Source organism: Hyla sarda, chromosome 1 (assembly GCF_029499605.1).
Source record: "Hyla sarda isolate aHylSar1 chromosome 1, aHylSar1.hap1, whole genome shotgun sequence".
NCBI classification, from domain to species: Eukaryota; Metazoa; Chordata; class Amphibia; order Anura; family Hylidae; genus Hyla; species Hyla sarda.
Genome location: NC_079189.1, coordinates 299357461 through 299381110, shown reverse-complemented (window position 1 = coordinate 299381110; position 23650 = coordinate 299357461). Strand labels below are relative to the sequence as shown.

The 23650-nt window shown below is 42.6% G+C and overlaps 1 protein-coding gene across 6 annotated transcripts in view; it reads left to right on the top strand.

Moving 5' to 3' along the window:
- Positions 1-23650, top strand: part of HSD11B1L (hydroxysteroid 11-beta dehydrogenase 1 like) — a 148946-nt gene that overhangs the window by 37310 nt on the left and 87986 nt on the right. For 4 of the 6 annotated variants that reach the window (XM_056518074.1, XM_056518075.1, XM_056518072.1 and 1 more), the window contains 2 exons: positions 13353-13510; positions 19513-19619. In XM_056518074.1, coding sequence (XP_056374049.1) covers positions 19538-19619 — 82 coding nt within the window. In that variant the 5' untranslated portion in view covers positions 13353-13510; positions 19513-19537. The remainder of the gene's footprint in view (positions 1-13352; positions 13511-19512; positions 19620-23650) is intronic. The other 2 variants (XM_056518077.1, XM_056518076.1) reach the window with 1 other exon arrangement.

Here is a 23650-nt window from a genome sequence, read left to right as displayed (position 1 = left end):
TCAATACTATGAAGCAGTTTCTGTAATTTGGGCTGCACTTATCTTCAGAGAGCTTGGCCCAATCCTCATAAGCAGGGCTCTGTGCACTGAGGACAGGCAGGGCTCTGTGCACTGAGAATTGTCTACATTATATCAAAAAGTATATCAAAAGTTTTTAACGACAGGTACCCTCTAAATGAATTAGAAGCCTAACAATTTTACTTGAAATTTTGATAATTTGTATGTGCTATGCAAGGTTTGCAGAAACTTAGAAGAAACTTAGAACATAGGAACTGGATTTCGGGACAACATTATAAAAATTTTAGGCCCCTCTCCATTCCTGCAAAGGATTGAAGCTGGCAGAACCATACTGCACCCCCACAAGTGACCCCTTTTTAAAAACTACACCCCCCTAAATTATTTACTTGGATTAGAAGTGCATTCTTTTAGGCCTTTTTTGTGTTGATTGTATTAGCATGTCTGTGTAAAATATTTACATTTTAGCTTTTTTTTTTGACATATGCATCATTTGTAGGATACATTTAAAAAAAAGAAAAAGAAATAGCTTCTGAAATGAATGAAATGCACCCCAAATGTTATTATGCTGCTTGTTCCATGTTAGGCAGTAACCATGGAGGGCCATTTGGCTTTCAGGATATCATTGTACAAATTAGGGCTGCACGATATGGGATATATAATGTCCAATCCCTCTATTTGAGAAAGCCAACTCGCCCAATTTCATGTTCATTGACTGAACATTAAAGCATACCTATCAAAGTTCGGAAAAAAACAAACAAACGATATGTTACCCGGTCCCTAATCCTGATCTTGTACATAAATGCTTATATCTCTGGATATAGAGATCCCAGAGACATAAAACATATATCTGTTGCTCAGTTACTTTTTCATTGTGCAGGCTGGAGGGGGCGTGTCTTTCTGTCTCCCTCGCTGTGATGACTCATCTGCTCTAAGTCTCGGGAGCGAGCCTGAACTGTCAGCCAATCAGAGCACTCTATTCTGTAACCCTTTCCTCTCTGGTTTCATGCTGTACATGTTACACAGAGGAAGATACTTGGAGCTTGCCTGCAGTATTCCTAAGACATTATGGCGTGTTCATAACAGGATAAAATGTATAAATATACGAATAGATCTTTATAAAATTAGTGCAAGGATTTTATAGATAAAAGTACAGCATTTTTATGAATACGTTTTCTATCTGTTTTATCTTTTCCTAGTAAAGTTGGATGCTAATCAACATAGCTGTCACTGGCTAGCACCGGAGTTCCCCCACCATAGGCACAGGCACCTGAGTTCCCCCACAGCAGCTACAGGCATCAGAGTTCCCCCACAATAGCTACAAGCATTGGAGTTCCCCCACAGTAAAGCACAGGCATCTGAGTTCCCCCACAGCAGCTACAGGCATCAGAGTTCCCCCGCAGCAGCTACAGCATTCGGAGTTCCCCCGCAGCAGCTACAGCATTCGGAGTTCCCCCGCAGTAGGTAGAGGCATCGGAGTTCCCCCACAGCAGCTACAGGCATCAGAGTTCCCCCACAGTAGCACAGTTCCCCCACATTAGGTTGGCAGTATGTTCCCCCACATTAGGTTGGCAGTATGTTCCCCCACATTAGGTTGGCAGTATGTTCCCCCACATTAGGTTTGCAGTATGTTCCCCAACATTAGACTGTCAGTATGTCCCCCACATTAGGTTGCAGTTCCCCCACATTAGGTTGGCAGTATGTTCCCCCACATTAGGTTGGCAGTATGTTCCCCCACATTAGGTTGGCAGTATGTTCCCCCACATTAGGTTGGCAGTATGTTCCCCCACATTGAGTTTGCCGTATGTTCCCCAACATTAGGCTGTCAGTATGTCCCCCACATTAGGTTGCAGTCCCCACATTAGGTTGGCAGTTCCCCCACATAAGGTTTGCTGCAATACCCCCCAATTCCCTAACACACACACATACATACACACATACAGACATACATACACGCACTCACCTGTCCTGCACGGCGCTTCATCTCTCCGGCGCCCTCTTGCACTGGCCGGCTGCCGGCGCTGCCGAAGACCGGGATGGAGGAGGTAGTGGACGGGAGGGGTTGTGGGGGGGTGGTTTAACAAGATCTGTTCGGTGCAGCTGAGAATTAAGGGGGGGGGGTTGGGTGGTTGTGGATGGACAGGATCCGGCGCAACTGAGAAAGGGGGTGGGGTTGGGGTGGTGGTGAGGAAAAGGGTCCGGCGCAGCTGAGAAGGGGGGGGGGGTATAGGGACACAGGATCAGGCGCAGCTTGTTTTATTTAATTTTTTCACATTTATGCCATTGACTGTGCAGTTTCATTAATGTTATATTTTAACAGTGCTGACATTTACGCACGTGGCAATGTTTGTTTCTATTTGTTTACATTTTATTTAACCTCTTGTGGATGCAGGGGTAATGCATATGCCCTGCATCCCAGATCCTTGAGGACTCAGGGCATCCTGTGACAACGCCTGGGGGGGTCCTGAGATCCCCCCATGTCAGCGATCGCTGCAAATCGCCGATCAATTCAGATTAGTGATTTGCGGCAATTCCTGGTCAAAAAAAGGATGATGGTGCCGTCTGAGATGGCAACTATCATCCCTTAGCAGCAGGATAGAGGTGGCACTGGTGCCGCCTCACGATCGTCCTGATTCTTCGGCAGTTATTGGCCGACGAATCAGGACACCTGCTGTGGGGGTGTCCCTAACTGCACCCGCTCCGCCCCTGTTCTGGAGGGCGATAGTGGGTGCCGGGAGCCCTTACCTGAGGCTGGGGCCCCCGATCCCCGGCAGTGGCAGCGGGAACGGGACCCCAGCAGTGTTGGCGGAGATGGCAGGCGGATCTTCACTGCACAACAGCAGGCGGTAAGGCTGGCCTCCTGATGTTTCTAAGTAACAACTCCCAGCATGCACACAAGGGCATGCTGGGAGTTGTTATGCAACAGCAGAAGGCACAACTACAACTCCCAGCATGCCCTTTGGTAGTTTGTGCATGCTGGGAGTTGTAGTTATGCAACAGCTGGAGGCACATTTTTGTGCCTCCAGCTGTTGCATAACTACAACCCCCAGCATGCATGGACAGCCAAAGGGCATGCTGGGAGTTGCAGTAGTGTGCCTCCAGCTGTTGCATAACTACAAGTCCCAGCATGCCCTTCGGCAGTAAGTGCATGCTGAGAGTTGTAGTTTTGCAACTGCTGAAGGCACACTGGTTGCAAAACACTGGGTTTGTTACCTAACTCAGTGTTTCACAACCAGTGTGCCTCCAGCTGTTGCAAACTACAACTCCCAGCATGCACTGATAGACTGTACATGCTGGGAGTTGTAGTTTTGCAATAGCTGGAGGAACACTGGTTGCGAAACACTGAGTTCAGTAACAGTGTTTTGCAACCAGTGTGCCTCCATCTGTTGAATAAATACAACCCCCAGCATGTACAACAGCCAAAGGGCATGCTGGGAGTTGTTTTTGCAACAGCTGGAGGTTTGCCCCCCCATGTGAATGTACAGGGTACATTGACACAGGCGGGTTTATAGTGAGTTTCTCGCTGCAAGTTTGAGATGCAGCAAATTTTCCACTGCAGCTCAAACTCCCAGCAGGAAACTCGCTGTAAACCTCCATCTGTGTGAATGTACCCTAAAAACACTACACTACACTAACACAATATAAAAAGTAAAACACTACATATACATAAACCCCTACACAGTTACACGCCCCCCCCCCCCCCCCCCCCCCAAATAAAAATGAAAAACGTCTGGTGTGGCACTGTTTCCAAAACGGAGCCTCCAGCTGTTGCAAAACAACAATTCCCAGCATTGCCGGACAGCCATTGACTGTCCTGGCAGGCTGGGAGTTTTGCAACAGCTGGAGGCACCCTCTTTGGGAATCACTGCCATAGGGTCATTTTGGTATCGGAAGCAAGTGTAATTCTTGCATCCGGGTCCGTCCCCATGCAAATCCCTAATGTAGACCTCAAATGCGCATGGTGCTCTCACTTCGGAGCCCTGTCGTATTTCAAGGCAAGAATTTAGTGCTACATATGGGGTATTACCGTGCTCGGGAGAAATTGCCTAACAAATTTTCAGGGGCTTTTTCTCCTTTAACCCCTTAGAAAAGGTAAAGTTGGGGTCTACACTTGCATGTTATTGTTAAATAAAAAAAAATAAAAATTACACTAACATGCTGGTGTTGTCCCATACTTTACATTTTCACAAGACATAAAAGGAAAAAAAGACCCCCAAAATTTGTAACGCAATTTCTCCTGAGTACGAAAATATCTCATATGTGGGCGTAAAATGCTCTGCGGGCACACAACAAGGCTCAGGAGTAAGAGCACACTATGTACATTTGAGGCCTAAATTGGCACAGGGGTGGTTGATTTTACAGCGGTTCTGACTTAAACACAAAAAAATAAATACCCACGTGTGACCCCATTTTGGAAACTACACCCCTCACAGAACGTAACAAGGGGTCTAGTGAACCTTAACACTCCACAGGTGTTTGACAAGTTGGATGGGAAAATGAAAAAAATCATGTCTCACTAAAATGCTGGTGTTACCCTAAATGTTTTATTTTCACAAAGGAAAATAGGGAAAAAGACCCCCCAAAATGTGTATCACCATTTTTTCTGAGTACATAAATACCCCATATGTGGATGTAAAGTGCTCTGCGGGAGCACTACAATGCTCAGAAGAGAAGGAGCGCCATTGGGATTTTGGAGAGAAAATTTGTTCGGAATTGTGACCCCCATTTTGGAAACTACACCCCTCACGGAACGTAATAAGGGGTGCAGTGAGCATTTACACCCGACAGGTGTCTGACAGATTTTTGGAACAGTGGTCCGTGAAAATGAAAAATTTAATTTTTCAGTTGCACATTCTATGGTTCCAAAGATCTGTCTAACGCCAGTGGGGTGTAAATGCTCACTGCACCCCTTATTAAATTCTGTGAGGGGTGTAGTTTCCAAAATGGGGTCACATGTGGGGGGGGGGGTCCACTGTTCTGGCACCATGGGGGGGCTTTGTAAACACACTTGGCCCCCAACTTCCATTCCAAAAAATTCTCTATCCAAAAGCTCAATGGCGCTCCTTCTCTTCTGAGCATTGTAGTTCGCCTGCAGAGCACTTTACATCCACACATGGGGTATTTCCATACTCAAAAGAGATGGGGTTACAAATTTTGGGGGCATTTTCTCCTATTACCCCTTGTAAAAATGTAAAATTTTTGGAAAAACCTGCATTTTAGTGAAAAAAAAAAATTCCATCTACACATCCAACTTTAACGAAAAGTTGTCATACACCTGTGGGGTGTTAAGGCTCACTGTGCCCTTTGTTACATTCCCTGAGGGGTGTAGTTTCCAAAATAGTATGCCATGTGTGTTTTATTTATTTTTTATTTATTTTTTTGCTGTTCTGGCAGCATAGGGGCTTCCTAAATGCGACATGCCCCAAAAACCATTTCAGCAAAATGTGCTTTCCAAAAGCCAAATGTGACTCCTCCTCTTCTGAGCATTGTAGTGTACCAGCAGAGCACTTGACGTCCACACATGTGGTATCATACTCAGAAGAAATGGGGTTACACATTTTGGGGGGCATTTTCTCCTATTACCCCTTGTAAAAATGTCAATTTTTAGGAAAATCTGCATTTTAGTGAAAATGTTTTATTTTTTTTTCTTATTTACACATCTGATTTTAACGAAAAGCCGTCAAAAACCTGTGGGGTGTTAAGGCTCACTGTACCCCTTGTTGCGTTCCTTGAGGTGTAGTTTCAAAAATAGTATGCCATGTGGGGTTATTTTTGCTGTTCTGGCACCATAGGGGCTTTCTAAACGTGACATGCCCCTCAAAAACCATTTCAGCAAATTTCACTCTCCAAAATCCCATTGTCGCTCCTTCCCTTCTGAGCTCTCTAGTGGACCCACAGAGTACTTGACGTCCACATGTGAGGTATTTCCGTACTAGAGAGAAATTGGGTTAAAAAAAAAAAAATTTGGGGGGGGGGGGGGATTTCTCTCCTTTTAAAAATATTGCTCTACAAGAACATGTGAGTGTAAAAAAAAAATGAAGATTCTGAATTATCTCCTTCACTTTGCTGCTATTCCTGTGAAACACCTAAAGGGTTAAACTTTCTTAATGTCATTTTTAATGCTTTGAGGGGTGCAGTTTCTATAATGAGGTAATTTATGGGGCATTTCTCACAGAAAAGCTCCTCAAATCCACTTCAAACTTAACTGGTCCCTGAAAAATTAAGTTTTTTAATTTTTTGTGAAAATTTTGAAAATTGATGCTGAACTTTGAAGCCCCCTAATGTCTTCAAAAAGTAAAAACATGCCAACTTTATGATGCAAACATAAAGTACATATTTTATATGTGAATCAATATATAAATTATTTGGAATATTCATTTTCCTTACAGGCAGAAAGTTTCAAGTTAGAAAAATGCCAAAAATTTTCCTGAAATTTTGGGATTTTTCACAAAGAACGGATGCAAGGAACAACAAAAATTTAACAGTGTGTTAAAGTGGAATATGTCATGAAAAAAAACTCTCTGAATCAGAATAAATCTGTAAAAGCATCTCAGAGTTATTAATGCATAAAGTGAGAGTGGTAAGAGTCCCTAAGGGGTTAAAAAGGGGGGTGATTTAAAACTTTTATTATTACCTTTTTGTTTTTACCTTTTTTTTCCCCACAATTTTTTTGTCCCCATAGGGCAGTGTTTTCCAAATAGTGTGTCTCAATTGTTGCATAACTACAACTTCCAGCATGCCCGGAGAACCAAAGGCTGTTCGAGCATGCTGGGAGTTGTAGTTTTGCAACAGCTGGAGGCACAGTGTTTGGAAAACACTGCCATAGGGACTATTAGATGCAATCTTGTGATTGCAGACACTGAACAATGTTGTGCCATAGTAGCCTATAGCACAGTATTAATCAGTGTTATCAGCGCTCCATTACTACAAGCTGCTGAGGCTGCCAGCATTATTGAAGCGCCGATCGGATAAGTGGGAGGCAGGTAGGGAACCTCACTTCATATACTCGCTGCGTGGCAGTGCCGTATACATATAGTGGCTAGTTGTAGAGCGTTTAATTCACCTCCTCCCAGCGCTCGGCACTGCTGGGAGGAGAGACAGTCAGCCGCACAGCGGAGGGACCGGACCGCGCCGCAGGGGATCATAGAATACAGCAGCCACTGGAGACTTTGACCAACCGGAGCCGCAAGTAATAATCGCATAATTTTCCCAAGGCCAATATCGACATATCGCAATCCGCAATTATCGCGATTCCATTGGGATTACAATATATCGTGCAGGCCTAGAACAAATTATAGGCCGCACTTCATGTTTGCAAAGCATTCTAGCTGTCAGAACAATATCGCACCCCCAGAAGTGACCCCGTTTTCAAAACTACAACCCCTAACGTATTCACCTAGGGCACTAGTGAGTACGTTGAGCCCTTATTTTGTTGCTGGAATTTTTTCAAAGTCAGTGAAAAAAAATGTGAAATTTGCTTTTTTTCACACATGCTTGTGGGACATATATTTTTGGAACACTGTTTCTGAAATGGAGGAAATACGCCCCATATTTTATTACACTGTTTGTCCCGGGTTGGGCAGTACACCCACTTAGACCATATTTGGTTTGGTAGGATAAAAAGAGGAGCAACCTTTGGATTTCAGGACATTATTATATGAATTATAGACCCCACTCCATGCCTGCAAAGGATTGGAGCTGACAGAACGAATCCGCACCCCCTGAAGTGACCCCATGTGGACCGCAAGATTTTTGCGTCCGAAAGAAATTTGTACTAGCTGGACCAGGGTCCGCTCTGATTGGTCCTTGGTCAGTGAGGAGCGACACGCAGCGGTCTGACAGTTAAATTTCCTGATTGATATATCAGTTATGTTTTGGGAATAAGCACCCACTCATGACAAATATAAAAAAAAAAATGTAATTGTTTATTTTGTTGGGAGGGGGGATAGTCCCCATCCATACTGAATGTTTGCAGTATGTTAGAGGTGTTTGTTGGAGTCATGTCAGAAAAAGGGATGCCAATGTATACTGTAGCAGTCAATCATTTTGGTGGCCCGAGCTGAGTCACCTAGTGACTGTTAGGGCCGCTTTCTGCTAGTATGCGCTAAGTTGGCGGGACAAAATAGCACAACAGACTATTCTATGGTATATTTACAGTTATTTTACAGATTTTTTTGCCCGGAAAACCCCTTTTCTACACTTGTAAAAAGGGAGGTCCCGGCAGTTCGGCAGGGTCCCGGCTGTGTGATACAGTAGAGGCCTGCCACAATCTCGTGGGCACTGCCCAGTGTATACACGCAGGTGAGGGAACTGTCATCCGCCCTTGACGTGTATACATATCCATGATTGTTAACGTGTTAAATCAGCGCTTTTATATACATAAACTTTGCATAGCTCAGTAGTATAAGCAACTTTTGTAACCTTTGTAATAATCTTACCAGACAAAAAGCTTTTTTTCTCCTGTTATGCAGTGTCTTCCCACGCCCCCTCTCTTGTAAGGGTGCGTTCACACAGAGTAATTCAAGAGGAATTTACTCGAGTAATTCCTCTTCAATTCTCCGCTCCAAATTAATTCACATCTCCTCTGCTCATTGACTTCAATGTTTTTTCTGCTGTCCTGTTCACACTGCGGAAATTCTGCTAGCGGAATTCCGACGCTGAATTCCGTTCCGCTTAAAGAATGAGCATGTTCATTCTTCAAGCGCAATCCGCTAGCAGAAATCAATAGAAGTCAATGGTAAAAAAAAAATCCGCCCGACATCGTTTTCGCGCGGAATTTGCGTGTAATTTGCGCAGAAATGGCTGAAAAACCCTTCACTTCTTTCTCCCCCATTTTCGCGCGCAATTCCGTGCGCATTGCACGCGAATTGCACGCAAATATAAAATTATTTTTTCCGCCTGAAGCGAGGAGGAGGGAGCTTTGCCCACCTGCTCTTGGAGAACTGCAAATTATAGATGAAGCCTGCAGAGCAGAAATCTGCTAAAAAAAAAAAATGTATATACAAGTTTTATAATAGCCAGAAATAGTGCTCCTTGTGTACACACACAGGGCAGCTTATCCTATAAAATTAAATGCTTTAGCTCACCATATTCTGACCCCAATAATTGTATAACTTTTTTTGTCTACATAGAAACATAGAGACATAGAATGTGTCGGCAGATGAGAACCATTTGGCCCATCTAGTCTGCCCAATAATCTGAATACTATGAATAGTCCCTGGCCCGATCTTATATGAAGGATAGCCTTATGCTTATCCCATGCATATTTAAACACCTTCACTGTATTTGCAGTGACCACTTCTGCAGGAAGGCTATTCCATGCATCCACTACTCTCTCAGTAAAGTAATACTTCCTGATATTACTTTTAAACCTTTGCCCCTCTAATTTAAAATTATGTCCTCTTGTGGTAGTTTTTCTTCTTTTAAATATGCTCTCCTCCTTTACCATGTTGATTCCCTTTATGTATTTAAAAGTCTCTATCATATCCCCTCTGTCTCTTCTTTCTTCCAAGCTATACATGTTAAGGTCCTTTAACCTTTCCTGGTAAGTTTTATCTTGCAATCCATGTACTAGTTTAGTATCTTCTCTGAACTCTCTCTAGAGTATCTATATCCTTATGGAGATACGGCCTCCAGTACTGCGCACAATACTCCAAATGAGGTCTCACCAGGATTCTGTACAGCGGCATGAGCACTTCTCTCTTTCTACTGCTTATACCTCTCCCTATACATCCAAGCATTCTGCTAGCGTTTCCTGTTGCTCTATTACATTGTCTTCCTACCTTTAAGTCTTCTGAAATAATTACTCCTTAATCCCTCTCCTCAGATACAGAGGTCAGGGCTGTGTCAAATAATCTATATTCTGCCTGAGGGTTTTTACGCCCCAGGTGCATTATCTTGCACTTATCCACATTAAATTTCAGTTGCCAGAGTTCTGACCATTCTTCTAGTTTGCCTAAATCCTTTTCCATTTGGCGGATCCCTCCAGGAACATCAACCCTGTTACATATCTTTGTGTCATCAGCAAAAAGACATACCTTACCATCGAGACCTTCTGTAATATCGCTAATGAAGATATTAAACAATATTGGTCCCAGTACAGATCCCTGAGGTATCCCACTGGTGACAAGACCTTGCTCTGAATATACTCCATTGACTACAACCCTTTGTTGTCTGTCACTCAGCCAATGCCTAATCCACTCAACAATATTGGAGTCCAAGCTCAATGACTGTAGTTTATTGATAAGTCTTCTATGTGTTATGTTACAGTGTCAAAAGCCTTACTAAAATCTAGATATGCGATGTCTACTGCCCCTCCGTCATTTATTATTTTAGTCACCCAGTCAAAAAAATCAATAAGATTTGTTTGACATGATCTCCCTGAAGTAAACAGAGCTTGTATTGAGCTTTTTTTGTCCCATGATCTGTACACTTACCATCAGTACCATTTTTAGTGTTGATGGGACTTTTTAGTCAGAAATTTTTATTACATTTTTATGAGATGTGATATGACCAAAATTGAGTCAGTCATATATTTATATTGATATAACATTATTGATATTTAATAACCTAATATTTTAAAACAGCTGATCCGCTGTTGGACACGACACGTGTGTGAGCAGCACAGCTTTTTTTTTTGTTTACCTGTCTGCATCACTGTACTATTTGTAGTGCCTGTGCAAGGAACTGCAACATTGTCCTATTTAAGTTAAAGATGTTGTAGCCCCCTCCAAACAGCAGTTCTACAAGGCATGGCCTAAATATGCTACCATGGCCTGCTTTGTCTCCAGACTTGTGTCCCTTCAGGCTCATGGGAAATGCCATTGGTTGGCAATTGCAAAGGTTCCAGCTACAGATCTGAATGATTTGCGTACCTATGTGCATTCAGCGTGGCATAAAATTCTTCCGACAACCATTAATAACCTCAAACATAGCATACCAAGGTGTGTAAATGTGTATTTCTGCACATGGCAGTCCTAATTTAAAACTAAATAAATTGAAATGTGGTACTGGGGTACTCCGGTGGAAAACCTTGTATTTTAAAATCAACTGGTGCCAGAAAGTTAAACAGATTTATAAATTACTTCTATTTAAAAATATTAATCCTTCCAGTACTTATTAGCTGCTGTATGCTCCACAGAAAATTATTTTATTTTTGGATGTATTTTCTGTCTGAGCACAGTGCTCTCTGACACCTCTGTCAATGTCAGGAACTGTCCAGAGCAGGAGAGGTTTGCTATGGGGATTTGCTCCTACTCTAGACAGTTCCTGGCATGGACAGAGGTGTCAGCAGAAAGCACAAAAATAAAAGAACTTCCTGTGGAGCATACAGCAGCTGATAAGTACTGGAAGGATTAAGATGTTTAAATAGAAGTCATTTACAAATCTCTTTAACTTTCTGGCACCAGTTGATTTTAAAAAGTGTTTTCCACTGGAGTACCCCTTTAAGTATGTAGCATGCACTTATGCTCTATCCAAAGTGTTGTGAAAAATCATCATATATTCAATTATATATTCTATATTGCCAAAACAAACAACCTGATATATTAAAGGAACCAAATTTATTTGCTATTCACTTTTCTGGCACCAAGGTCCAGTCAGACAAAACAGAGCTAAGCCAATGCTGTATATAGACCTTTGACCCATGCATAACAATAAGAAAAGTTCAAAGGCCAGCAAGAGCTGCAGCTAGTATTTATTGGGTAATATGCAGCTTGATATTTTCTTCACTCTGATAACTTTAAAGGAGTACTCTGCCCCTGGACATCTTATTCCCTATCAAAACAGGGGATAAGATGTCTGATTGTGAGGGGTCAGGCCACTGGTACCCCTGCGATCTCTGGTAGGACCCCGCGTAATCAGACATCTTATCCCCTATCCTTTAAATAGAAGATAAGATGGGCAGGGGCAGAGTACCCCTTTAAGAAGCACTCTGGGAAAATTAGTTTTTTTTCCTGCTTACATAGTGCATCATACCATTACTGATCAAAACTGGCTAACACATAACTTTTATTTTTTTATATTAAAACCTTTCATAATCCTAAAAAGATTAGATACCCACATGACACAAATGTCTACAGTAGCAAGAATAATGCACCACAATAAGATAACACGCATACGCACCTAGGATCAACTCACATTTTCCTGCAGAGTTCAGGTATATCACTGTATTCCTCACGTTGTCATCTCTTGGTCACATGTTTCAAATATTCTGACCCAAAATACTCTTGCAACTTGTAGGGCAAAATATAGTGGCTGTGCAGTAGAGGGCCTCTAGAGTTAAAGAAAAGCAGCAGAGGTCTAGACAATAATTTACTATTGTGGTACATTCGTCTTGCTACTGTCATGTGGATATATTTATATGACCATGAAGGGTTTTAATGAAAAATAGGTTATGTATTAGCCAGTTTTTTTGATCAGTGATAGCAGTGAACCTGGCAAGTGGCCATTTAACTGATTTATCAAAATACGTGAAAGAAAAAACTGGAGAGATTTTGCCCACAGTAACCACAGCTCAGCTTTCACTTTACCAGAGCTTGTTAGGATATGAAAGCTGAGCTGTGATTGGTTGTTGGGGGCAAACTCTCTCCAGTTTTTTTCCTCACACATTTTGATAAATCAGGCCTTACGTCTTTATTCAGGGAAGTTATACTGCAGCATAGTTTTATTCTTAAGGAGTATGTGAATGTTGTTTTATAATGCTAAATATTATATTTATAACATGGTATTCAAACTATAGAACATTTAGATCTTCATGAAAGACATCCTAAAAAACTTTGCAAGCTGTACAGTATCCCCTTTAGATGGCAGTAGTTCAGAAAATGTTATTTAATGTATAATTTGTGTCTTTTGCTTTTCTTAACTTGAATGTGAAGGGGGGGGGGACTCCAGTGGAAAACACTATAGAAATTTTTTTTTTTTTTATCAGCTGGTGCAAGAAAGTTAGACAGATTTGTAAATTACTTGTTACTTATTGCTTGCTGTAAAAGAACTTCCTGTGGAGCATGCAGCAGCTGATAAGTATGGAAGGATTTACATTTTTATAAAGAAGTAATTTACATATCTGTTTAACTTTCTGGCACCAGCTGCTTTTCACTGGAGTACCCCTTTAAACCTCACCTTGAAGCTTGTTCCATTTGCAGCAAAAATTAAGTTTAAATGAGGATTTAATTATTTACTGATTAAGGCATACCTATCACCAAGAAAATTAAGAAAAAACACTAAGGATGTTACATTGTAATTAGTATCATGTTCCTGTCACGTCTATCTGTTGACTGTAGCTGTGGCCAGATATCTGCTCCATAGCCTGCTCACTTCTTCTGCATTCCTCTCCGTAGCCGGGGGCATGTCCCTGAACAAGCTGTGTCAGCCTTCACTTCCTGATCTTGTGTCTCTCAGTCCCTGCTGCAGGGACACAGATGACCTACTGTGAGACCATCAAATTAGCCTGTATGTGGACAACTAGTAGCCAGAATTAGAACGGCCAAATATAAAGGTAAAAAACACAATTTTTAACTCCTTGGGCGCCAAGCCCATTTTCCCCTTAAGGACCAGAGCATTTTTTGCAATTCTGACCACTGTCACTTTAAACTCTAACTCCTGGTTGCTTGTACTTATGAATTTGATTCAGAGATTTTTTTTCGTGACATATTCTACTTTGTTAGTGGTAAATTTTCGTTGATACTTGCATCATTTCTTGGTCAAAAATTCCCAAATTTCAGGAAAAATTTGAAAATTTTTCATTTTTATAACTTTTAAAGGGTACCTCTCATCAAATAAACTTTTGATATATTTTAGATTAATGAATGTTGAATAACTTTCCAATAGCATGTTAATGAAAAATATGCTTCTTTCTATTGTATTTTTCCCAATCAGTCCTGGCAGCAAGCATTTCTGACTCATGCTGGAGTCCTAAACACTCAGAGCTGCCAGCCTGCTTTGTTCACAGCCGAACAGGCTATGAACAAAGCAGGCTGGCAGCTCTGAGTGTTCTTTGTGAACAAAGCAGACTGGCAGCTCGTAGTGTTTAGACTCCAACATGAGTCTGAAATGCTTGCTGCCCTGACTGGTAGGGAGACCCCTAGTGGTCATTTCTTCAAAGTGGAAAATTAAATAGAAAGAAGCATATTTTTTAATAACATGCAATTGCAAAGTTATTCTGCATACATTAATCTATAATATATCAAAAGTTTTTTTTGATGAGAGGGACCCTTTAAGCTCTCTGCCTGTAAGGGAAATAGACATCCCAGGGACCAGTTCAGTTTTGAAGTGAATTTGAGGGTCTTTATGTTAGAAATACCCCATAATGGACCCAATTATTAAAACTCCAACCCTCAACGTATCCAAAATGACTTTCAGAAAGTTTGTTAACCCTTTAGGTGTTTCACAGTAATAGCAGCAAAGTGGAGGCGAAAATTCAAAATCTTCATTTTTTACACTAACCGGTTCTGATAGACCCATATTTTTTATTCTTACAAGGGGTAAAAGGAGAAAAAGCCCCCCAATATATGTAACCCAATTTCTCATGAGTAAGGAAATACCTCATATGTGGATGTAAAGTTCTCTGTGGGTGCACTAGAGGGCACAGAAGGGAAGGAGCGACAATGGGATTTTGGAGAGCGAATTTTGCTGAAATGGTTTTCGGGGGGTATGTCACATTAACCCCTTAAAGGGGTACTCCGCCCCTAGAAATTTTATCCCCTATCCAAAGGATAGTCATTTTACCAAAAAATCCACGGCGAAGTGGGAAAAAAATTCATTGTGCGACAAACTTGAAGTAAAAATGCCATTTTGTAAATTTTGGGGGCTTCCGTTTCTACGAAGTACATTTTTCGGTGAAAGTGACACCTTATCTTTATTCTGTAGGTCCACACGGTTAAAATGATACCCAACTTATATAGGTTTGATTGTGCATTACTTCAGAAAAAAATCATAAATACATGCAGGAAAATGTATACGTTTAAAATTGTCATTTTATGAGCCCTATAACTTTTTTATTTTTCTGTGTTCAGGGCACTATGAGGGCTCATTTTTTGCGCCGTGATCTGAAGTTTTTAGCGGTTCCATTTTTGTTCTGATCAGACTTTTTGATCACTTTTTTGTGGTAAAAATGTGATAAAAAATGCGCTATTTTGGACTTTGGAATTTCTTTGCGCGTACGCCATTGAACATGCAGTGTAAAAAGTGGTATATTTTTATAATTCGGACATTTACGCACGCGGTGATACCACATATGTGTATTTTTATTTACACCGTTTTATTTTGTTACTAGGAAATGCTGGGTGATTCAAACTTTTAATTCAGAAGGGAATACCTGAAAGGGTTAACTTTTTTTTTTTACACTTTTTTTTTTGCAAGCTGATAGGTGCCATAGAGACCTATCAGCTTGCAATGGCTGATTTCATTCACAGACTGCTGCCTTGCCGTTGCATGGCAACAATCAGTGAAATCTGTGATTGTTTGCTCCAGCCTGTAACTCAGGCTGGGAGTAATCAATCGGATCCCGGACACCGCCAGAAAAGGTAAGAGACCTTCTTCACTTCAGTCACCTGTGGGGTGTTAAGGCTCACTATACTACTTGTTACGTTCCGTGAGGGGTGTCGTTTCCAAAATGGGGTGTCATGTGGGTATTTATTTATTTTGCGTTTATGTCAAACCGCTGTAACCAGTAGCCACCCCTGTGCAAAGCACAAGTTTAGGCCTCAAATGTACATGGCGCTCTCAATCCTGAGCCTTGTTGTGCCCAGCGCAGAGCATTTTACGCGCACATATGGGGTATTTCCATACTTGTGAGAAATGGTGTTACAAATTTTGTGGGTCTTTATTTCCATTTTCCTCTTATGAAAAAAAATGTTAGAGCATGTTAGCGATTATCATAGGGGTGTACCCAGATGCAAGAGTTACACTTGCCTCCTCCACCAAAAATACTGTATGTCAGTTTTCCCCAAACAGGGTGCCTCCAGCTATTGCAAAACTCCTAACATGCCTGGACAGTCATTGGCTGTCTGGCAATACTGGGAGTTATTTTGCAACAGCTGGAGGCTCCGTTTTGGAAAAACTGACGTACAAGACGTTTTAAATTTTTATTGGGGGGGGGGTGGCGACAGTGTAAGGGGGTGTATATGCAGTGTTTTACTCTTTATTTAGGGTTAGTGTAGTGTAGTTTACTGTTTTTAGGGTACATTCACACGGGCGGGGGTTTACAGTGTGTTAACCGCTACAGCAGCGGAAAATTTGCAGCATCGCAAACTTGAAGTGGGAAACTTGCTGTAAACTCCCGCCCATGTGATTGTACCCTGTACATGCATGCTGGGAGTTGTAGTTAGGCAACAGCTGGAGGCACACTGGTTGGGATTGGGAATCACTGAGTTAGGTAACAGACTACCGCAGTGTTTCCGCACCACTGTCTGTTTCCTAACTCAGTGTTTCCCAGCCCATGTGCCTCCAGCTGTTGCAAAACTACAACTCCCAGCATGCATGGTCTGTCAGTGCATGCTGGGAGTTATAGTTTTGCAACAGCAGGAGGCACACAGGTTGGGAAACACGGAGTTAGGAAACAACAATGTTTCCCAACCAGTGCACCTCCAGTTGTTGCAATACTACAACTCCCAGCATGCCCAGACAGCCGAAGGACATGTTGGGAGTTGTAGTTATGCAACAACTGGAGGAGAACAGTTTGGAGACCACTGTGTAGTGGTCTCCAAACTGTAGCCCTCCTTATGTGGCAAGACTTCAACTCCTAGCATGCCCAGGCATGCTGGGAGTTTTAGTTTGGCAACATCTGAAGGGCCAGATGTAGCCGAACTACAACTCCCAGCATGCCTGGACAATCTCGACATGCTTTGAATTGACATCTGGAGCGCTACAGTTTGGACACCACTGTATAGTGGTCTCCAAACAGTGCCCTTCCAGATGTTGCAAAACTACAACTCCCAGCATGCTGAGACTGTCCAGGCATGCTGGGAGTTGTAGTTTTGCAACATCTGGAAGGACAGTGGTCTCCAAACTGTGGCCCTCCAGATGTTGCAAAACTACAACTCCCAGCATGCTGGGAGTTGTAGTTTTGAAACTCCTAGATAGATACAGCAGTGAAGATCACTTTATGGCAATCTTCACTGCAGTATCTAGGAAACCACCGCCGCTGCCTCCACTTGCCAGCTGCCTCCTGTCAGCCGCCGGTCCCTGGTCTTTGGTCCGCCATAACCCAGGTAACCGGCGGTCCCTGCAACGGCCCCCACACACCGCTGCCAAATGAACGTTCCACCCCCCCGCCCTGCGATTCGCTGAATCGGCCAATCGCAGGGGATAGGAGGAGGTGGCACCCCTGCCACCTCGCTCCTATTCTTTAGGATGATCGGGGCTGTCTCTGACATTTCCAATCATCCCTATTTTCCAGGCTATCGGGTTATCAGAGAACCGATCAGCCCGGAATCACCGCGAATCGCCAACATGGGGGGTTCTCAGGCATTTGCACCCCCCCAGGCATTTGCACAGGATGCCTGCTGAATGATTTCAGCAGGCATCCCGTTTCGATCCCCATCCGGCTAGCGTCCGGGATCGAAATTTCCACGGACATACAGGTACGCCCTTGGTCCTTAAGTACCAGGACGGAAGGGCGTATCCATATGCCCGTGGTCCCCAACAGGTTAATAGATGGTCTTAGAATTACTATATCTGTAACATCAATATTTTATGTTGTTGACAATTTGTTATTTCAAGCATCACATTTTTATATAGACTGCGTTTTATGTTTCCAGTGTAACTAAATGATTTTTCAAGTTGCAAAACAACTCCACTCTGCATAATTTTCATTTTCTCTAAAGATTTCCATTTATGTCAGAAAAAAACAACAACTAAAATACAACAGTTTTATTCTATGGCTCCAGAATTTCTGAAAATGTTAACATCTCTAGGTGGAGTGTTCAATGAACCTGGTCATGTAATCAGGCTGCACGAAGTCACCCTGATGATCTGCTTAGACTCAGAATTGTGTTTGCACCCTATGTTTACACGCTGGAATGTCCGCACAGAGAGTCTCTGTGCGGACATTCTGGAGAGTGCGGGCGCCAGCATAATCATAGACGGCTATGCATTTCATACAGTCTCCGCACAAAGAATGAACTGTGTGTGTGGGTGCCGGCATAATATGCCACCGCAAGGACCGCACGGGAAGGCATCGACTTATTGTTTCTGCGGACACTGAAAACGAATTTTCCATGCCAGAACACATCTGGCACAGAAATTCCGAATGTGTGCACAGTGCAGCAGAATGGATTTCAACTGGATTCTGCTGCTCCAGAATCTCTGGCGAAATTCCAATGTGGAATTCCAATGCGGAATTCTGCCCAGAAATTCCGGATGTGTGAACATGGCCTTAGGCTATGTTCACATGGTTGAATTTCCACAGACTGCAGAGCACCAGCAAAACATGACGGCACTAGGACCGCTCAGAAATGTGACGTCTCAGACGACAAAGCATTTCCTTACAGAATCCGCAAAACCATTAAACATGTTCAGTGTTTTTTGCGGATGCCGGGATCAGGATTTCCGCGGCATTGAAATCAATGAGACTCTGTTGCTGCATAATGTCTTTGCGGAAGATTCATACAGAAATCTGCACTGACATTCTGCTGTGGCAACATAGCTTTAAGGTGAGTTCACATTATGTGCAGTTTTCAGAGTGCTTTTTTTTTTTTTTGTTTTTAAGGGAAATAATGCCATGAGGTAAAGCGATTAGACCTATAATCACAACTAATGTGTTTTATGAAGATTTAACGTCTTTAGGCTGTGTTAACACACTGAATTTTTTCTGCATTTTTCACACTTTAAGGGTATGTTCACACGGGCGTATTTTCTTATGTAGATCTGCTGTAGATTTGCTGCTGCATATTTTACTACCCATTGAAGTCAATCGGCAGCTAAATCTGCAGCAGCTAATCTGCAGCTAAAATATGTACGTGTGAACGTACCATTAATGCTTTTTGGCTGTTTTTGCTTCAGTTTTCCAAAATCTCTTATGTTACATTTTTACTGAGATTTACACAATTGCAGTAGCACATTTTTGCCAAAGAAAAATCCTCTAGAGTTAGTAGCTACATAGATAGAGCTGGGAGGGGAAGGGTCTGGGAGCTAGCAAGAGTTCACAGGCATTCATCTTACCAAAGGCTGACCACTTTCTGACATCTTTGTAAGCTTTTGGCCTGTGAAATCTAACAGCACGCAAGTTAATTTCTCCAATAAACTTCCAATAGTAATGCTGTCTCATAGGTTACTGAAATTTATTAAGTCTTCATTATTTTCTATATCAGCCTATTGACATGAACACGCGGGTAGGATAGTTACAATACATGTGGCCGCATAATCTGTTGTGAACTTTGTACTTGAATGCTGGCAGGGCTGGGGTTAAAACACTGAATTGCAGTTTATAGAATTTCTAGCATGTGACTTATTTCTGCTTATAAGGATAAGCATACTGACAGAAAGCACTTTGTTTAACAGATCTGCTACACTGAAGCTTTCCAATATGGGCTTGAAAATAAAGGGAACATGCTTAGTCGCATTTGTGGCAGTATTGGGATACCTGTACAGGGACACTTTTGATCCAGGTAATTAAAGTGATAAATTATTTTTCTTACATAGGCAATGTCGTATTCAGAACAATATTACAAACATGAAGATGGTCACTAAAGATGAGCGAAGTTACAGTGATTCGATTTGTCACAAACTTCTCAGCTCGGCGGTTGCTGACTTTAACCTGCATAAATTAGTTCAGCTTTCAGGTGCTCCGGTAGGCTGGAAAAGATGTATACAGTCCTAGGAGAGTCTCCAGCCACCAGAGCACCTGAAAGCTGAACTCATTCATGCAGGCTAAAGTCAGCAGCCGCCGAGCCAAGAATTTTGTGACGAATCGGATCACTGTAACTTCGCTCATCTCTAATGGTCACCATGACTGGAATACATGAATGGCGTAGTACATGAATTTGTGTTTCCATTGTCACATCTTTATTTTTCCCATGTGAGCAGAAACTGATTTGTATTGCATAAATAATCTCAATGATGATTTAAAGAAAGAATTATGTTATGACTGATGAATCAGATTTTTATTGGCCAGAACTCATCTGTTGTAGTACCACAAACAAAATGATCATCATTAAATAGGCACTGTCAGATACAAAAACTTTTGATATATTGTAAAGCATTCAAAACCAATAGGTTTTGCAATTGCTTTCATTAGAAAATTTTCAGTATTTCATACTAAAAAATAGGGATGTCCCGATACTGCTATCGGTATCGGGGCCGATACTAGCCATTTGCATGGTATCGGGGACTCGTTTAATGTCCCCGATACCATGCCCGATACCTGGTGCCGCTCTGCTGCCCCGTTCTCCCGTCCGTACCATAGTGTTCCATGGAGGAGCATGTGACACACATGTCACTCTTCTTCCTGCCCTGCGTAACGCTATGCAGGAAGCAGAGTGACGTGTATGTCACATGCTCCTCCATAGGACGACACGATGCGGACCGGAGGATGGGAGAAGGGGGCAGCAAAGCAGCAGCATCAGCACCCGACCCGAGGAGGTGAGCTGCCTGAGAGGAGGGGGCTGCTACTAATGTCTAAACGGGAGGGTGGGGGGGGGCCCTGCTGCTGTCTAAAGGGGGGCCGGCTGCTGTCTAAAGGGGGCCCTGCTGCTGTCTAAAGGGGGGCTGTGGTCTACAGGGGGGCTGCTGTCTACAAGGGGGGCTGCTACTAATGACTGCCAGGGGGCTGCTGCTAATGTCTGCAAGGGGATTCTACCTACTATTAAAGGCAATCTTACAGCAGAGTCACCTGCACTATTGTAGTGCAGGTGACTGTAGTGCAGTCACCTGCACTATTGAATTGTAGACAGAGCCAATCAATACAATTCACATCGGAGTCAGACTATTTCCTCAGATATCAACAAGTTCTTTTTATGACTAGATGACATTAACGCTTAAGGATGTAGTTTTGCAATATACAATAATACACAGGTATTATAAAGGTATGCAGATTTATTGGTTATAAGTAGGGATGTCCTGATACCATTTTTTTTTAAGACCGAGTAAGATTACCGATACTTTAATTCTAGTACTCGCCGATACCAAGCACGAGTACTTTTATTTTAAAAGGGAATCTGACACCAGGGTGACCCGGTCTCTGGTGCTGCTTACCTTGCTGATCTGTGGGTTCCTTGTTGTGCGCAATGGAGAAGGCTGCTGTAGTATGAGCCAAGATCTCTCTTCTCCATTGGGCAGAAAAAAAAATATGGGTGGGACCAATGACCACATGGCGAGTAGCGGTAGAAACCGGGTTATCTACCTATAAATTCAAGTTAGTTCAGGTGACTCTGCTGTAAGATTGCCTTTAATATTAGGTAGTATCCCCTTGCAGACACTAGCAGCAGCCCCCTGTAGACATTGGTAGCAGCCCCCCTGTAGAACGCAGCCCCCCTTGTAGACAGCAGGCACCCCCTGTAGACCGCAGCCCCCCTGCAGATGTTAGTAGCAGCCCTCCTGTAGACCACATCCCCCACTTGTAAAGAGCAGGGCCCCCCCTTTAGACATTAGTAGCAGGCCCCCTGTAGACCGCAGCCGCCACCCTTGTAAACAGCTCACCTGCGGCTGTCCTTTGACGGCTGCTGCTGCCCTGTTCTCCCGTCCGCATAATGGCATTCTATGGAGGAGCATGTGACCTACATCTGCTTCCTCTGTAGTGTTACGCTGGGCGCAGTGGAGGAGGTGGAGTGTGTGTGTGTGTGTGTGTGTGTCACACGCTCCTCCATGGAACGCCATGATGCGGAATGGAGGATGGAATAACGGGGCAGCGGTTATCTGATTTGGTATCGGGGACATTGAACGAGTCCCCGATACCAGGGAAATGGCTAGTATCGGCCCTGATACAGATACTAGTATCAGTATCGGGACATCCCTAGTTAAGGTTATAAACATAAATGAGTAATAGACACAATGATATATGCAAATGAATATCAATTAGATATATTAGTAAACATTACAAGCTTGTTAATTGACTACGGTGTGTGTGTGTGTATATATGTATATATATATATATATATATATATATATATATATATATATATATATATATATATATATACATACAGTGGTCCCTGTACAAACGATGTTAATTCGTTCCAAACGACCCATCGTTTGTCGAATCCATCATGTGTTGAGGGATTCGTGCAAAGTATGTAAAGTATAGGAAGTTATACTTACCTGTCCCCGCCGCTCCGCACCAGGTCCTCACCGCTCCCGCTGCTGTTCCAGGGGCTCCCGATGCTGTCCCGCTGCTACGGTGTCTTCTTCGCGATCCTCCGGTGTCTTGCGCATCTTCTGCAGGGTCCGGGCCTCGCTTTCTGGTGACATTATTACGCTGCTGCGCCGGCGCGGCGTGCGTAGTGACGTAATAACGACGCCGGAAAGCAAGGCCCGGACCCTGGAGAAGATGCGCAAGACACCGGAGGATCGCGAAGTGGACCCGGAGCATCGGGAATAGGTAAGTGAACCTGCTGGGGCACATTACACTGCTATCCGACAGCAGCTTAAGCATTTTGCGCTGTCGGATAGCAGTTAATGCGATGGCCCCGACATATAAAAGCATCGTATGTCGATGCTGACATCGACATGCGATGGCCTCTGAGAGGCCATCGTATGTCGATTTTATCATATGTCGGGGCCATCGTAGGTCGGGGGGTTACTGTATATATATGAACAATACATGTGAGTAGAAAGGAATTTGTTACAATGAATCAAAAGCTAAAAGGTAAGGAATATCAAATAAGAGGAAGGTTACATATCATTATCCAGAGGAATCTCATGATATTAACATGGGCATATCTAATTATAGACATAAGACATATCAATATGGAATGCTAAATACACTCCCCGCCCACTTCTAACCAACTACAAATCACATGATTCCAAGAATGAGCAAATCCATGGAAGAAATTTTATATACTTCCGCCCCATTCTGGACTATTTTCTATACATGATCTTGGTAAGACATTAAGACAAATAGCAGAGTTTTATGATCTCGCTAGACTATTTTAGGAGGAAAAACCTGAAACAAGTTTCCTGTGTGGGAAATATACTTATAACACTTATTTTGGTGAGTAGGAATTCTATCAATATGTCTAAGCTATTATTTAATGCTTTGATAGATTATGAGTCCTGATTCTTCTGTAGGTAGAATGAAGTCTCACAATATCCTAAAACTATAATCTCAATATGGAGATAATTTTATTTAATTAATTTATTCGCCAATCTAAATGGTATAATTCCATCCACATTATCTAAAGTGTACTTAATTAAATGGAATACCATTTTTTGTCTCCTTCCAAGTCTATGTAAGAACCTCGCTTCTGCTCTGAGGAACACTGAATGATCTATCTCATCGTCATAGATAGCCATTGGTCTGGTACCGTTTGATCAGTCCATCTTGCTGTGATCTTTCATGGCTTTCCCACCTAGTTGGACCTCTTTCCTGTGTCTGTGTGTTCTTTACAGCACAGTACAGTCTACAGTTACTAGCATCTGGTTTACCAGACTTTTCAATTAATTAGACACACCCTCCTAAATTGGAATTCCCCAATGAATGCAG